Source organism: Lepisosteus platostomus, chromosome 6, assembly GCF_059453375.1.
Source record: "Lepisosteus platostomus isolate fLepPlt1 chromosome 6, fLepPlt1.hap1, whole genome shotgun sequence".
In the NCBI taxonomy this organism is placed as follows: Eukaryota; Metazoa; Chordata; class Actinopteri; order Semionotiformes; family Lepisosteidae; genus Lepisosteus; species Lepisosteus platostomus.
In genome coordinates, this window is record NC_142616.1 from 32,908,892 (window position 1) to 32,926,494 (window position 17,603).

The 17,603-nt window shown below is 37.7% G+C and overlaps 1 protein-coding gene across 2 annotated transcripts in view; it reads right to left on the minus strand.

Moving 5' to 3' along the window:
* Positions 1–17,603, minus strand: part of rab11fip2 (RAB11 family interacting protein 2 (class I)) — a 38,579-nt gene that overhangs the window by 16,685 nt on the left and 4,291 nt on the right. For both annotated transcript variants that reach the window (XM_088635470.1, XM_088635471.1), the window contains exons 3-4: positions 3,496–3,890; positions 708–1,098 (exon numbers count right to left, since the gene is read on the minus strand). In XM_088635470.1, coding sequence (XP_088491596.1) covers positions 708–1,098; positions 3,496–3,890 — 786 coding nt within the window. The remainder of the gene's footprint in view (positions 1–707; positions 1,099–3,495; positions 3,891–17,603) is intronic.

Below are 17,603 nucleotides of genomic sequence, written 5' to 3' on the forward strand. Positions count from 1 at the left end.
TCAGAGGGCCTTGTTAATATGCCCAGTCTCTCCAAAGTGCTGCTAATGGCACCTTCATTCAGATAAACAGGGCTCTCCGGTAGCGCCTGTCAAGTACTGTAAATTGAGAAATTTTCACATGGTGCCATTGTTGAAATAAGGGCTTCAGTGACCTTTCCAAAGAGGAGAGGCCATCTGATTTACAGTGCATGATGTGGTTCATAAGCATGCGGAGGGGAAGTCTAAATTAGGGTCTTTCCACCTCTGCCCTACACTTCTAAAGATTTCCGGATTTCTTAATTCTGTCCTCCACATAAGATAACACACTGACTGGCAGGTCACATTATACTCTTTCTCTGTTACTGTAGTTTTTGGTAAATACAGTGCATATTTCTTTGTATAAAAACACAATTAAATATGCCAGAGTAAAATCTAAAAGTTGGCATATTCAGGGACATCTTTTGATTAATATAGTTATTATAAAAAATCCTTTCCCTTTTTACATGCAAGATATTCAGTAACCTGTACAGGTTATCTACAAGAATGTTTTGATCTCATTTATCAGCTGCTCTACTTTGTTATTTAACTCTCTAAGAAATGCAGGATACAACTTACCAAATTAATTTGCTGTGTCTTCACAGTATAGTAATAGCAGCATTCACACTGTGTCACTCCAAAAAAATGGAAATGGGAGCAATAATGCCTTTTTCAGACAATAGTACACATACCTTATCTTTGAAGCTGTGTTGCTAATCTTATAGTTGAAGGTGAAGGGGTTGGTATCACTGTGCAGATCGTCACTGAAAGGATTCGGAGAGCGCAGGTCAGTAGAGCTGCCAGACCTAGCTCCATTGCTCATCTTTTTGCCATCTTTCTTCCCCGTAACTCTCTCCAGGAGGCTAACTTTCTCCTTCTTCTCCTTTTTCTCTGGCTTGTCCCAGTACGTAAGCTGTTCACTCTCGAAGGGGTTTCGGTTCCGTGGGAGGGTGGCGTATTTCTGAGGCAACGAGTCAGAGATGTCTGCAAAGGGGTCGCTCTGGCCACCCTCGCTCTCACTTTGACTTGGCAGGTTGGAGGGCACCTCACTCTGAGACCTCCGATGAGGTGAGCCACCACTGCCTGTGAAGGGCGAGTCAATTAAATCCATCTTAGTTAACATCACACAGACCTATACTATCAATCTGGTAAGTCAATAATGAGCATCCTTAAATGACAGTAAGGGGGAATTAGGATTTTCTATGGCCAATATTATTAGCCTATTTTTTTCTCATATCAGCTGGTACCAATACTAATACCATTACATTCCACTACACAATTATCAAAATGTATGGGCGATATTTCCTTTTTGCATTTGTAGGAAAAAATATTACTTGTTACGTTATCTCAGTTATCCAAAGTAGTCCCTTTCTCCGTGGCCCAGCAGTAGACCGGTGTCCCAGCCAGAGCAGGAGCCCTACTGCGCTGTTAGTCCCTCTGTGTGCTTCAGGAAGAGATATTGATTTCCACAACCTTAACCTTTGCTAGTACAAGAGGTGGATTTAGTTCAGAAAACTAATATAAACGGTGGTGCATTGCTGTCTTGCAGGGCTAGGCCCTGGGTTCAGTTCCTTGCGAGCCATCTGCAAAGGGTTTGTACGTTCCCCCTGTGTTTTAATGGGGGTTCCTCCCACTTTCAAATGACATACTGGTAGGTTAAAAGGCTTCTGGAAAAACTGGCCCATGTATGAGTGTGTGTGTGTGTCTTCATGTCTGTCTGCCCTGTGATGTACTGTGATGGTCCAGTATAGGGTGTACCCTGCCTTGCGCCCACTGCTTGCCAGGATAGGCTCCAGCTACCCTGTGACCCAGTACTGGACAAAGCAAGTGGAAAATGGATGGATGCATGGAAGTAATAAAAAGAATAGTCATCCATTTTATAAAGCGTTTTGCGATTGTGCTTACAGAAAAGGTGAAATAGAAACACACCTTCACGTCCTAATTAATGCTTAAGAAGTTATCAACTAAATGATAAACATGTCAATGTCATTAACTTCACCACAACAGAATCAGCACAAACATTTGTAACTTCGTGTGCAAAATTCAACCTAACAAATCTGCCACATAACTGAGCTTCAGCTTTGAAACGGAAATCAAATGCAGCAACAAGCAGGGTAGTTCAAGACAGAAGGCAGAAAAGAAACTGTTGTGGTTTGTTGTGTACTAAAAGTAGTATTCATAATAATAAAACAGCATTGTGATTTTTTTAGCAGCAGTAAAATAAAGTAATAAAAGGGGTGGCCAGACATAAACCTCCTGCTGGGTAGAGTATAAAGAGGCTCCAGACACTCAAGAAGACAACGAATCCAGGGTCTTCTAAAACTGAAAACAACTGATTATACTGAGATATGAATTCCATTAAATGGTTTATAATTTATTTTGCCCTGGCTTCCTAAAAATCTTACTCCTGGTGTTTGAAGCAATGGTAGATGCTTTAGTGGGGGTCCTCTAGTTCTGCCACTTTCTTCTCTTTACAGTTCCTGTATTTAATAGGTTGATATAGCTTGAGGTAGTGTATTAGATATGTTGTGTTGAAATCTTTATCAATATAGTTCAGGTGGGTAGCTGCGTCAGCATGCATAGGCTGCAAAGGAACAAGTGATAGGTTTATTCCATGCTGAAAAGAGAAGAAAGAAAACAATGTTTCAGCCGTGGAGCCTTCTTCAGGTGTGAGGTGTCTTTATCAATATTGTTGTTTTCTTATGGAATCTGTATAGTGAGTCTGCAAATCAGCTATCCAGTTATTTCCATAAAATTTAAAATATTCTAGAACACATTTTTTTTTATGTGTTAATCAGTAGAGAGATCACAAACTGCTCAATGCAGCTTATGTGCACATCTCACTATTTATGCATGTTTATGTATCACAACATTCAGGAAGCAATAATATCAGTGCATATTAGCGGTTAAAAGAAACAGACCCTAGCAGGTAATTAATTCTTTCCTTATATTGGTACCAGGTCAAAAGCCTATTGACATTTGGCACACCCTTAATGGCAGGGAGACCCATGAAGCAATAAGATTCACTTCACCAATAAACCAACAAACTGTAGTGCTGCACTCCAGTGGACCAGTTTCTGTAATTGGATCATTGCTCTAATTTTTGGATTCTTATTTATATAGAACACTATTAATTCATAAAAACCTCAACTTCTTTATTTTTGTTGTTTGCAATGTTTTAATGCTGGGTTTATCTTCATTTGATGAGCGAAGACACGTGCAATGTTGTAACTATATCTACCAGAGAGTAAGACAGACATATTTGAAGTGCTTTAAACATCTTTGATAGGTTTGATGTAACTGACATGATCCACTAAACATAAATATACTATATAAAAACATAGTTGTCAAGTTAGACACCGAAACAGTGAAAGCAGCAAATTCTACACAAATACAGCAATAACCAAGGTGAAAGAAAAACGTTGGAAGGAGTAAGCAAAACTTGTAAGAAGTAAAAGCTAAACTGTTTCGGGCACTCACCACTCTCCTCGATTGAATTCATGGAATCCAGCTTAGGGCGGAAATGGGAGCCGATGAGATCAGACATGGAATGGGCTGCGGAAAGCTTCTGTGGTCCCAGGAGCAGTGTACGTTTAGGTTTGGTTTTGAGGTGGCGATCCCTTTCGGAGAGCTGGGAGTCGGTGTCACAGTGGGGGGATCGTGGAAGGATGGCAGAGGAGGTGTCGGAGAGCATCCCATCATGCTTCCTGCCCTTCACCTTGTCTTTGAGCTTAGAGAAAGGCGAGCGGGGCTTATCTTTCATGGAGAGATCGAACATACTGGCTGTCATGTTGTTCCTCATGAACTGGATGCTGACCTGGATCTGCCCCCGATCTTTTCTCTTCTTTCCAGGCCTGGACTCCAAACTATACCAGCTGAAAATACAAAAGTGAGGAAAGTACGTCAAAGAAAGAAATGAATAGCCAAATAAGCATGTTTTACATACAGTACAGTACTGCAAATGTAGGGCTCATGAAATCCAGTTTAGGGCTACAATCACGCAAGTTCATTTGTGAATCATGCAGAGGGTCAATTACATTTGCAAAGCACAGCTAAGGAAAAAAAATAAACACATTGAGAATTTAGTACAAAAGCAGTACTTATCAATAAATATAAGCATGAGAAATAGGGAACAACAAGCTCGAATTCAAAACTTCATTAGCCAGTTTTCCCTTTAACCTTGTATACCACTCAGTATACTTTTACTTCCATCATGAGGTGGGAATACTCTTCCATTTATCCTCTCTCATTGGTTGTTGCTTGACTTTAACCTTCGCTTTCAACTCTTGCCACGTGTTTTCTATTGGGATGAGGTCAGGTGGTCACTCAGTTTCCTAATCTCCTTCTTCTGAAGAAATTCCTGCACAGCTAAAATTGATATATCCATCTACAGAAATAGAGTTCCTTTCAACATGGTGTCATTTTAACTCCCATTTTTCGCGATAAAGCCTCCTGTACATTATGCCATCCATAAAAAAGCTGCCAAAAAACAGATGTTGCTGTATAAAGCCCTTTAATAAATATTACTGAGAGAGCAGATGACTAGCTCCAAAACAATTCTAAACAACTACAAATGATAAAATACTACATTTGCTATTTAAGTTTAAAAGTCTTGTTTATCTCTGAATTCAAGGAAGAAGGACTGCTTAAATTAGAAAAAAATATATGTTATACGGTAATGCTGAATGGCTCCGTATTTCTCCTTAACCTGCCAAATTGCTTTCTGATGTTACTTCCAATGTGTTGGCAAGGCTAAGCATTTTTAAAATATTTACAAATTCAAGGAATGGCACCCGAAGTTAAGAAATGACCTGTCAGAAAACAGGAATTGTGAATAAAAAAGAAAACACTGAAAGAAAACATCTTTTCAAATGTTGGTTTTTATGTTGATAGGAAGTGGGACTATGTAAGTCCTTACAGTAGAGGTACAAGAGAGTACAGATCTGTGAGTCACCTGTAAGGTACTTCTAAGCTAGTGCCCCCTTTTCGTCTTATCTACATGAAGTATATTTTCCAGTTGTCAGGCCCTTTCCATTTTACTGTTAAGTACTATTTTAATCATTTTGACCTTCAGATGTACTGTATCCCAAAGATACTGAGAGAGGTGAAACCTAAATGCCATTTCCCTGAAACACAAGACAGAAAATACTGAAATGATGTATGTTAAGAAATGTGACGTACAATCATTAAGAGAGTAGGCCAATTTATATAATATTCTTATAAGACATTCACTGCTGCCTTAAATCTGGTTTTGACTGATCCTTCCTTTGGTCTTTGCCCAAGTAAAGGGTAGCTGCTTTTGTTCTAAACCCTTTTCACAGGTTTGATTTAAAAAAATAAGGTTGATTCATTTTATACTAAAAGCACTAACACTGCATGGCATTCCATCTCATATGTTAGTGAAATGGATTGCATTACATTTAAAAACAGGACACTGTAATATTTATACCAATGACCATGAAACAATCTGGTCAGTTAAAATTGTTTTGATAGGCTTAACGCTATTATACAGCATGAAGTTAATAACAATTGGAGATGGGACTAAAGATCCAGTCTTACTGCTTAACACTCATCACATCGGGAAAACTGCCCTGTCCACTTCTGTGTCACTTCCAAAAGATCTCTTACATCGGAACCAGTGAGTCTGCTGCCTTTTGTTCTAGCAGAGCTCTAAATCACCACTGCTGATCGATGGATTTAATTGACCTTCTTGCTTGTTAACATTTTTAGTTAACGTTTCTGCACTTATTTCTGACTTTCAAAAATTCCCAGCTTCAAGGTTAAGTGATTAATTTATCACAACCTTGTCCTGTCTCAAATACTACCACAGTGAGCTTTTTATCCTTCTGCAGAGGTCACATTTGAATAAAGTCACTTCTGAAAATCAGAAAATTGTACAGCATTGACACCAACTACAAATCCCATTTGATCTTTCAAAACATGAATGCAAATTAAAAAAATAGGCCCCAGACAGAATACTAAAATAAATTAGCCTGTGATTAAGAAATCAGCTGGAAGAAAAGCTAAAAGACAAACCATGGTTGTGAACCATTGCTTCAAACTCCTTTTATGTGAGGGGTAGTGATATCTGCCTTGAATGGAACATTTCATATACTGAAAAGGTTCCAGTGGGGAGCTGTGTTAGCCTGAATGCTGCAAAAGAACAAGTAGAGGTTATTTACACGCTGAACACAACACAACCATTTACTGTGACCCACCTGAAAACTCAAAATCTGACAATTTTGAAGTCTCTTTCTACTTCTCAGTGTAGAACTAACCTTGTCTAGCTTTAAACATACACCACTCAAATGTTTCATTTACTTGCAACATAACTGTGTGAAATATGTGATTTACTGTAACATCATGCACTTGTGCTCTAAATAATAACTGTGGACTATGAGGCAATTTATTTCACATTCAGGTTCTACATATTAATAGAATGTTCCACCATAAGCCCTGTGCAGACCTTTACAGTTGTCATATTGTTGGATTTCTTGCTTGCTTTTGAGGATTTAAGATTTGCCAAGCCAGACTGCCGTAACGTTGTGATTTTGTTGGTTTGGAAGACAATCATATGCTGCCAAGAACCACAACAAAGTAATGAGAAAGTGCTATGTGGTAGGAATGCTGAGTGTCAGATAGATGAGACGTGAGGCTGAAAGACAGGTGAGGTACATTTCCACTACACCACTGTTACAAAACTGTATGACCATTACCAGGTGAAAGGCAATGCTGGGGACCACCCACACTCTGGTCAGAGTAGAGTTACCCTCTCCTATGTATGAGGTGAAGAAAGTAAGATAGTTTAGGGTAGAAAGATGTACTATTAATGGACACCCCTTTCTGTTATCAGAGGATGGAAACAGAGTTTTCTCACTTAGGTTATAAATCCAACAATAGTTTGCATTTTCCCCAAAGTTCTACATAACATTAAATGTGTCTGTCATGTCAATGTCAACACTATTCACACATTCATGAAGCTTGAAGGTGCTTATAGTATCGGAATAGGTCCAGTGCTTTTCTCAGTAACCTGACAAGGCAAAAACTGAACACTTTCAGAACAAATCCGAATGCTGACTGAAAAGTCATCCATTTCCACAGAACCTTTGCCAATTTAAGTCTCTAGGCCCTTCTTGTCCAGGACTGGAACAAGATACTGTACCCTGGGCATGCATTCAGGCACTCAATCAACAAGGAAGTACTGTTTTCCTGGTACAGTATTTTGAGTATTACTGTAATCACTGTACTGATTTACAAAAACAAGATTTTGTACATGTGAGTGGTTTCCTTTAAAGATGAGTCACAATGCATATGATAGGCCAGGAAACAAAAATAAACAGAAAACGACAGGACATTTAAACTTCCTTTTTACGTTCATATGGATTTCATACTAAAATGTATTTTTTTCCAGTGCATTTAGGACTAATTAATGTCTTTAAGTGCATACCTTCCTAATGATAAGAACCATCTTTGAACTAAACAAAAAGAAAGAAACAACAATTCTTTAGGGAGACTTTGAATTTGACAAATTAAGAGTTAAAAAAGTAAACTCATTATTTATCCTGACTGACAGTCAATCCTGAAGATAACCCAGGATGATTATTGGTGGTTGTTTTGCAATAAACAGGGAGATTGAGTACACAGGAAAGCTCTCAGAAATGTGTTTGAACCATGATGAAACTGGGCTTTCACTTCCGGCTCATTATACTTGATTGACATTTTTTTCTCAGCATAATTTAACTGATCTCACTGTGTCACACAATGTCAACTAAAGATTCCTACGAAGCCATTAATTGCTGAACCTCAATGGCTTGGCATCAGTTTAGACCCCTTCATCATTGGGTTGGATTATACAGTATGTAAATAAACGTAATAATCAACCAAAATCTTCTGAATCAACAACCAGAAATCAAAGAGAAAAAAAAAACACAAAATGTAAAAGATATCCCCTATACCTACTGAGAAGGTAATATACTAGGTATTAAGAAATTAAACAGCATGAAGAGAACTTTGGAACTTTGAGAAAGTTAATTTCAGTGACAGATGTAGCTTTAACCTTAAAAAGAAGCTGTTCAATCCAGCTTACAGTAAATTTTGGAAGGGCCTGAACTCATTTTCCCCAGCAAGTAACATCTACTGCTGTACAACTCCTATAGAAAGACTTTATATTCAAGCTTGGCCGTAGCTCAGAAAATTACACTCAAGAATCCAAGATAATATATTGTTTTCCACTTTTCACTGTTTCTTTCCCCCTAAAGACATATCACCGGATAAAGCTGATTTACTGCTCAATACAGCATACAACAGTAGATCATGTGCATAGCTCATGATAGGGCCATTCTCATCTCCAAGGCTCTGTTAGATTTCTAAACAGCACTTACAAAGGTGTTGACAACATCTCCTGCTGTTCAGGACCCAAACTATCTCCAAAGAGACACTTTGACAAGGGGCTATGGGAACACAGTACGCATCCTGGTGTTTAAGTAGAGAAGCTCATAAAAAAACTGTCAAAAACAAATGGTGTTGAAGCAATAAAAAACTAAAGGCACTTCTGAAAAAGTTTAGAGCTGGCTTAACATATTCACTTAAGATGATCTGTAAAAAGCAGCAGATAAAATTCCTGTTTTGGCAAGAATCGAGCTGAATTTAAACCACCCATATGGGAAAATATCACTATATCACAAGAGATGGTTAGAAAAATAAATGGAAAATGCCCTGTGCCAGGAAAAGCAAGGAACCTTCTTTACCCATTTTATGGTAAATTAAAGGCAGGTCCTGCATTAGATGGGTAAAAATATTTCAGACTTGTACAATTGTTCTGTGCTGAATATTTCTGTTATGTTTCTTGTAACATGTAAGTGTTAGGAAAGAGTGTAAGGTCTTAGGCCTTTGTCACTGCTACAATTCACGGATACCATTGCAAAGGCTACACTTTATTTTTCTGTTAAAAATAAGCACAAGAACAAGTTGACAATTATCTCATATACTGTAATCATTATACATATATGTTGAGGGCTCAAAATTCTGAAATCTCTCACGTACTTTCAAGATTAAAATCAACCAGAATGGTTATCCAAAAAGGGAACATTTGATAAGGTTAAGTAGAGTATGTAAATACTTTAGTCCATGCAACAGTCCAAGTACATTCAAACGTTAGTATTGGCACCTCCCATCTAATCTCAGTCATATTCACATGGATTCTTTATTTATTTGGAAGAAGTCAGCATTCAGTACAGTTTAATATGAGCTGATACAGAAATATAGTTTAATAAACAATATTTATTACAGGAATTGACCATTTCATACTCGCTAATCTATGACTATACACAGGACAAAGAGACGTGGTAGCTGTTGGGGACTATCCTCACCAACATATCAAATACCCTCAGTGAGCAGTAATATGGCATCTCCTGCATGGCTCCAGGGTGCCTGACATCATCCAAGAAAGAGACAGGCTCCTAGTTCAGGCATGTGAACACTCAGCTGATGTTATTCATGTCAGGACAAATGATACCGGCATCATGCTTTCTGAATGAAACAAATGCAAAGACTTCAGAACCAAACTTTAGAGCAGGACCATATCGGTGGTTTTCACAGTGCTCCTGCCTGCACCAAGCACACTGGAAATGTTAATCTGAAAGAACAAGGCAGTGAATACGGTGTGCTGAAGAAGGATTAAGCTTTCTCCGACCTTTGTATGGCAAACACTTTCTAAACTGTCACTATGGGATATACCCAAACAAAATGGGCAACAGTGGGCTTGAAATAAGGGTCTATAAAGAAATTCTACAACACTGGCATGGAAGGGGGAAAGCTCTAGAAGAAAAAAAGCAAGAGAGATACATTAGTAATAGAATAAAACACAACCCAAGATAAAAACAAACTGTCAGAGGATTAGGCAATTAAGTATTACCTAAGTATAAAGTATATAATTTGTAAAGTATTGTATAGTGAATCATCTTCACATCAAGTATAGATAAAATGTAACAACAAAACTAGTATACCTTTGTTATGTAATGTAGAGCAAATTACTGTAATATAGGGATTGTCTCAAACCATAAAATACTAAGACAACATCTTTATAAACTATATGAATTAAATATAAATTGAATTCCTACAAACCTTTTTTTTATAAATATGGTATATTTATATTCAGGACAACTGAAAATGCCAACAACAGGTATACTATGCCATGAAGAGCATATAGGACATCTTAAGAAACACAAGCCTTAAAAAATGGCTGCCTATTACATGGGGTCTGGATGGGGGCATATAATCTGAGATTCTTTGTGTGACCCCCGCCAAACCAGTTACTAGGGAATTATGTATATCCCTTCTATAATATGCGTACTCAGGCAGGGAAAGGGTTTCAAATGAACTTGCCCACAGAGTGCTGTGACCTGAAATTGGTGTGTCACCACAGACGCCAGCATTGTCCTTGTTTGCTAACATTATATAAATAAAACATAAGGCAATATCTCACCAGGGAAAGGAGTAGAGTGACATAGGAACTGAAGGTTTCCCTTTCTTTTTTAAAGAATTTAGGTTGTACAAAAACTAAATGTAACAATCAGAACATGTTACATTGAAACCATTTCACAGTTATTTCTTGAAATGAAATTGAGAAAAATTATGCAACAATAACTGAATGCAAAATTGCCATAGTACAGCTGAAGAGCCAACAAACTGTTACCCAGATCACCTGACTTACTGTATTCAACATCAAAACAATTTTATTATATATATTTATAACTCCTTGTATAAAGCTGCATCTTTTCTCCAGTTTTGTATTATGTTACACACGTTTACATTCTGTGCTCCAATCTCCAAGTTAGACTTGAGAGCGAATTTGGTATCAATTTAGGATTTTTTCTTGACCATTAACTTTATTGTAATAAATACCCTGTGGGGAAAAAAAAGAAGAGGCTATGTATTTAAAAGGTAGAAATAAATGAGAGAATTAGAAGCAGTAACATGCTCAAGAGTTGATGTGCTTTTATCTGCATTTCAACAACAGATCTCTAAGAACCCCTGTCTTTATTCAGACTGAACAACCTGCAGATATATTTCTTGATGCAATATACTTTCTTCTAGCAACTCAGGTGCAGTGTATTACAACAGACCTTTATAAACCACCTTATAATTCATTCAATGTATTGTTCTCTAAATTAAAAAAAATACTTAAAAGATGTTTAGAAGCAATTCATCATAAAAACTGTAGAATCTGTACTAGCACTATTTTTAAGGCCTACAAAATATAGAATTGATAAGTCTTGTTTTTACTGTAAATGAGGAAAAAAGGGTTTTGTGTGTTTGTATTACCATAGTACGGTCATATCCATACATCCACTTTCTAATCGCTTCTTCAGATTCAGGGTTGTGGGGGAGCCGGAGCCTATCCCAGCGAGCAACAGGCGCAAGACAAGGTGCACGTTCATCACAGGGCAGACACGTAGACACAGACAAGCGCACTGGGCCAATTTCCCCCATACGCTAATTAGAGTGCGTGTATGTTTTTGGGCTGTAGGATCCAACCGGAGCACCCAGAGGCAACAGGATAACACCCCAGGTCCAGAATTGAACCCAGGGCCCAGGACTGTTATAACAGTTCAAGTAATATGTTGTGAAAATAATTACAAAGACCTATATTTTAAAAGCTACTGCAGAATGAAACTGCAAATATAACCAGCTTGTCTTAGAAATTCAACATTACGGAGACCACGCTCATAGAAAATCTTTGATGGTGTACCGCAGCAGACTCGGCGAATCTCAGGGTTCTGGATCCATATTCTTGAAGTCTTTTTTTTTGTATCCACATAAAGACTTGGAAAAGGCTTGTGCAGTGGTAATGCCCAGAACAGTGCACTCCAGTGCGGATGAAGAGTTCATATGACACTCCTTATGTTTACTGCAACAACAAACTAGAAGGAAGTGAAGTCTCAGAAGCCCTTTTGTGTGAGTTCCACATTGGTAGGAAGAAAAATAAGTCAAACAGTCAATCTTTTGCAAAACTTTAAAACAAAAATGTTCCATTTTTCTTTAACATCAGCTTCAATGACATGTTTAGCTTTCTTTCTCGAGTGACGAAACCTGTTTTTGCTCATATTGCGGAAGACGCCCTTTTTTGCTCAGTTGTTTACTTTCATCTGGTCGTAAACATTATATACTGTATCTTCAGATAAGAACAGACGAGGACACCTTTACTAAGTAGCACTTTTTATTTAGAAAATCTTCAGATAAGAACAGACGAGGACACCTTTTCTAAGTAGCACTTTTTATTTAGAAAATTTGAATTAAACTTTAAGTAAACCACCAAAGGGTAACAGAAAATACCAATGTAGTCTGTCAGAAAAAAGCGCTTCCATTGTGTTAATTTAGGTGCCACTCATAGTCACTTCACAACACACGTCTGACTCACAAACACTGTCATCCTCAGTAAGTTCTGCCAGTCTTCAATGTGTAAGGCCCAGCTTACATAAAGTTATTATTGTCCTACTCAGGAGGAAAGCAGGTCCGAAACAGTAAACCATACACTGTACTTCATATTAAGCTCCCTACAGTAAATGACAGGTAGAGTAAGTCTTACAGCAAGAAGTGCCTTAAACACATCCCACAGTGCAGCACATAATAACTGAATAACAGAGGCAACAGTGGAACATTTGTACCTCACAGCAAGACATTATTTCTACCCCTGCTGGTGCTCTGCTGTGGTCTAACCAGTTTTATCATCTATTTCTGGGTGTGTTAACACAGAAAAGGTTAAGACAGATCAGCAGGCACTTTGTGCAGTACAGACTCTGTAAAAATGTTACAGAGTGTTAACATGGTAATAACAGTTGCACCCAGATTTAACAGCACTAGGACCACTTTTTTCAAAAGTTATAGCTTCCAACACCTAAAACATATTTTACTTACTCAAATTTGCCACCCCAGTTGTGGAAAATTGTGGTATACTAAGCCTTACTGTAAGCATTTATAAATGCTACACATTCTTCTAAGACTAAACAAGATCCAAAAGAACAGCAATTATAAATAAACCTTATAAGCAGTACTAGGAATAAATAACATTGTTATTAGCCATACACATACTTTGCACAGAAAGCTTTTCCTAAAATCAGAATAAAAAAGACCAACTGGAAAATACAATTAGCTGATGTCTATGCATTATGATATGCAAAGCAAAGATGTTATAATGCTTAGTGAATACAAATCATTCAGTAACAAATATGCCTCTGGAATTATTACCGGAGGTTTTAATCACTTGTGCTCCAATGACAAATATCACAATGGAGACCTGGCACAGTCATGTATAACAAAAAGGTACTGCATAATGCAGAATGCATGCGTGCAAATGCTTTCAGAGTAGGCTTGATAAATAAATGTGCCATGTGAACTTTTAGGAGTGAATGTTAAAACAAATACAGTCGCTAACTAATAAAAGGTGAGCTTGTGAGCTCTGCTTCCAGTTCTCTCTCAAATTTTCCCAATTTCTGTTTCTTCCTATTCCTATGTTTTCCTATTGACCCCCATTTCTCTTTTTATTGACTTTTCACTACTTTACTTAAATTAAACCTGACTTGGGGGTGAAAGCAGAACCAAGACAGATATTTTTGACTGAAAGGATGTCATTTGGTTTAATAAAAAAACGTACATTGTTGGAATGTCCCTACATCATTTCTCTGAGTCATTGACTTTGTTCTCACATGAACATGTAAGACTGCTCTCTGCCACACACACACACATACACACACACTTCTTTCTCATAGAGATGTGTGTATTTGAACTACGGAAGAAATATGAGTTTTCTTATTAAATGTTTACAGCTTGGTCAGGTTGAGCTCCATGAGCCAGGCAACGCGAGTTTGAGCCTCTATCATGCATAACTGGCACAGTGTCTCAGGGGGTAGGGTTTTGATTAGTCAGCTAGGGCTTCTTTTTTTCCAACGAAACCGTTTCGACTTCCTGAGAGCTTGCAGATTTGCCTTGATGTCAGTGAGGGGATACGCCTCTCCTCCAAATCAGAGCTGAACCTTCAATATGTCGCTGCTGAGCTCACAACATGTCACATGACAATGGTTTCATGGGCAGGTGGGTCAGAGGAGCTTGTCTGTACCTCTACACTCTTCTTGAGTGGGTACGGTGGTTGTCATTGTGAACTGAGATGCAAAAGCCACTGGTGATTCCAAATTCGGTGGGTATACAATAACAATAAATGGTGATTATTTTTTCAATTAAAAAAATGTACATTATAAATATATTACAAATAAGATAGTTTTAGTGTTGTTCGCTTCAAAGATGAAGAAACTTTGCACTTTGGCTGAAATTTGCTGGCAGAAACTTCCTTAGAAACAGAACCGCTACTGCATACTTTCTCAGTGGAGACTTCAGGCAAACTCAGGAACAAATATCTGCTTTAACAAACACCTTTTTTCTAATATTTAAACATTAGTCCAATTTTCCTTTCCATTTCATGTCCTTTAGAAAAATTCTCCCACTGGAACTGCAGAGGCAAGCTCATTTTATACAAAAACATTTTTTCTCCCTAATGGCAAGCATGACCTAGAAAAATACCACGGCTTTCCAGTTTCTGTACTGAATTTCCCCAGTGCCTATGTGAAATACTGGTTGCGTTTGTCTTCGCAGACGTAGCTATAATGAATCTATCTTTATGCACAAAAGAGCCCTCCTGAAGTCTAACACCAACTTCAGGCAAACATCTGGATTCTGATAGGTAAGGGCCTTAGTCTTCTAATTCCTCAGTCTTGGAGGGCAAGACACAAGCTTTAACCCCCCACAGACATCAGTCCAGATATCAGAGCTATGCCTCCGAACCTGCACAGCTTGTCGAATGAAAGCAATGGCACTTAGCTGACATGCACAGTGGAGTGTCATGCAGGAGAGTGGGCAGAGCTCTCAAGGAAAGCTCCCATGAAACTCGGTGGCGACCTGCCCAATGCTGTCAGGCCCTTACCTTTCATTGCACTAATGCAAACAACAGCAAAAGAAAAGCACTGATTTTGTACTGTTTAATCCACCCAGAGAGCAGCTGACTATTCATATCTACACTCTGTCCCCCTGAAAACAAAACAGATGCCATCTCCTTTCCTTAACTAAATTCTGGAGGTTCTGTATGGACAGAGGACGCACCCGCTGTACTCTCCTGTTCAGAACAGGGATCAGTACTCTTTAATTACTACTTTAAAATGAAGAAGAATCTTACTAAAAACCTAGTTACGTACAATATCCTTTAGGAATGCACACAAGCTAAAATCTAAATTTAATCTAAAATCTCTCAAACCATGTAACGTCTACATTACCAGCTACATTACTCAAGAGCCGATACTAAACATCTGGGAAACTTAACACCTCTGTAGTTATAAGAATACGAGGACACCCAATAGATTATTTATGAGAGCTGTACTGTACTGAAGGGGGGGTGTGCTTATAAAATAGAGTACATGTGAGTTTTAACACTATAGTGTATTCAAACGTTCTTTTAAATAATAACACTTTCCACTTTGAATAATTCTCATAATTATCTGTGTTCCCAACTCATTAATCATAAAACTAAAAAGACATCACAATGTTGTCGAGAACACGACCAAATAGGTGAAATATTCTTTGCACAGAAAGTGTTTGTGTGGTGGTTGCCATCACAACTATAAACTTGTATTACTGTAGATTCCAATTCTACTTGTATGAAATGTAGAAACTAAAAGAAGCTCAGCTCAGGTTGTAGTGCTCCTAAGACACCTTTTCTGATCTGTAATAACAATTAATTTCCACAGTATCAGTCCTACTATTTCCTACACATTGTTCTTTTAGCTGTTTGAAAGCAAACAACTAGTCCAATTAGTCCAACGGTAGCACAATACAAGCCAATGATAGATATCTACTATCTACTAGTTCAGGTGTGTAGCTGCGTCACCATGCGTAGGCTGCAAAGGAACAAGTAATAGGTTATAGAGCAAAGGAACAAGTAATAGTAATAGAACAAGAAAAAAAGGAGAGAGAAAACACAACGTTTTGACCGTGGAGCCTTCTTCAGGTGTGCACACCTGAAGAAGGACACCTAGCACACCTGAAGAAGGCTCCACGACCGAAATGTTGCGTTTTCTCTCTCCTTTTTTTCAGCATGGAATAAACCTATTACTTGTTCCTCTACTATCTACTGTCTACTCTGTACTCTCTTAGCTAGGTTCATCAGCTTCATTTATGTTTCATCAGAATTTTCGTTGGAAATACAGTAGTATACTAAATTGGATTTGTGATCCATATTACACTGAAAAAAAGGTTGTCCCTCAATGATTTTAAAGCACTTTCAACTGTGCATCACCACTCTTAAGACCATTTAATTGCAGCATTAGGCGTGGTTTGTTTTTAAGCATTCTCTACATTCACAAAGGTACAATAGCATTGCTCTTTTGCCAGGTCTGTACATGTTAACCATAGTAGAATTGTAGAAATTATAATGATGTCATTTTCTAAAGAAAAAGTATCAGTATAGGAAAAGAACATTATTGCTCTTGAATGATGTGTCAACTTTACAGTTTTACTTCTAAACTAGGTGTTCCATATTTTATGCTCTCCTCTATGAATCCTCTGTAAGAGTTCTCCTAAATGTATTTAAAATACAGAAAATTAAAATACAAAGGTTATTAAAAGGTTAAAATAATTATGTTTATAACAGCACTAATAATATGCTAATACACTGTTTATATACAGTTATAGGAGAGACCTGAGCTAAAGTTTAAGCCACACAGTAAATTATCACTGATACTTGCTAAAAAAGCTCTCCACAGATTTGATCACTGTTGTATTTGCATGAAGTACACATAGGTACACCTACGAATTATGCATATGAAACTTAGGTTTATTCACTTGGAAGATAATGTTGGCTTTTTGGATATGAAGTAAAGCATACCAGCAATCACAGTTCAAATCAGACTGCCTCCCTTTAAGCAGAACACTACAGACATCCATTAGCCAGTCAGAAAAAAAGTACACAATACAGTACAACTGTATTCTACAAAATGATTTCTTCTTTCATTTTTTGATATCAATAGGCAAAACTCTTTCATTTGACCAAAGAGCTGCGGCTCTTGAACATCTAGATGGAGAAGCAGCCATTCATACCAGACTGTTCTCTTGTGTCTTACTTTAGCGCCCATGCTATGAAATAACTTAATTTCCCTTTTAAAATGAACTTTGCTCATTCGTTTCAATACTCAAAACCACAACAAACAAAAGCACACAGTACAGGTTGAGAGGTGAAGATAGTGCAGTGCTCATTGTGATCAAGATCTGCAACATAGCACAATTTAAAGTATCAACAGGCAAACTGCTTCTTCTGAACAAACCATTATTATGCCTTAACAATTTACAATACAGTTTAAATTAAGCTCCTAAGGCACTTCGGGGACAAAAGTAATGACCAAAGGCATGAACAAATACACTCATGGCATGAAAGCTTCCTCATACTGTGCATTTCTGCCGGCACATCTTTCTTCTAAATATAACCCTTGAAAATCAATGGCAATAGAGCCTACTGACAAAGCTGTGACAGATTCTCCATTAATAAACAAATC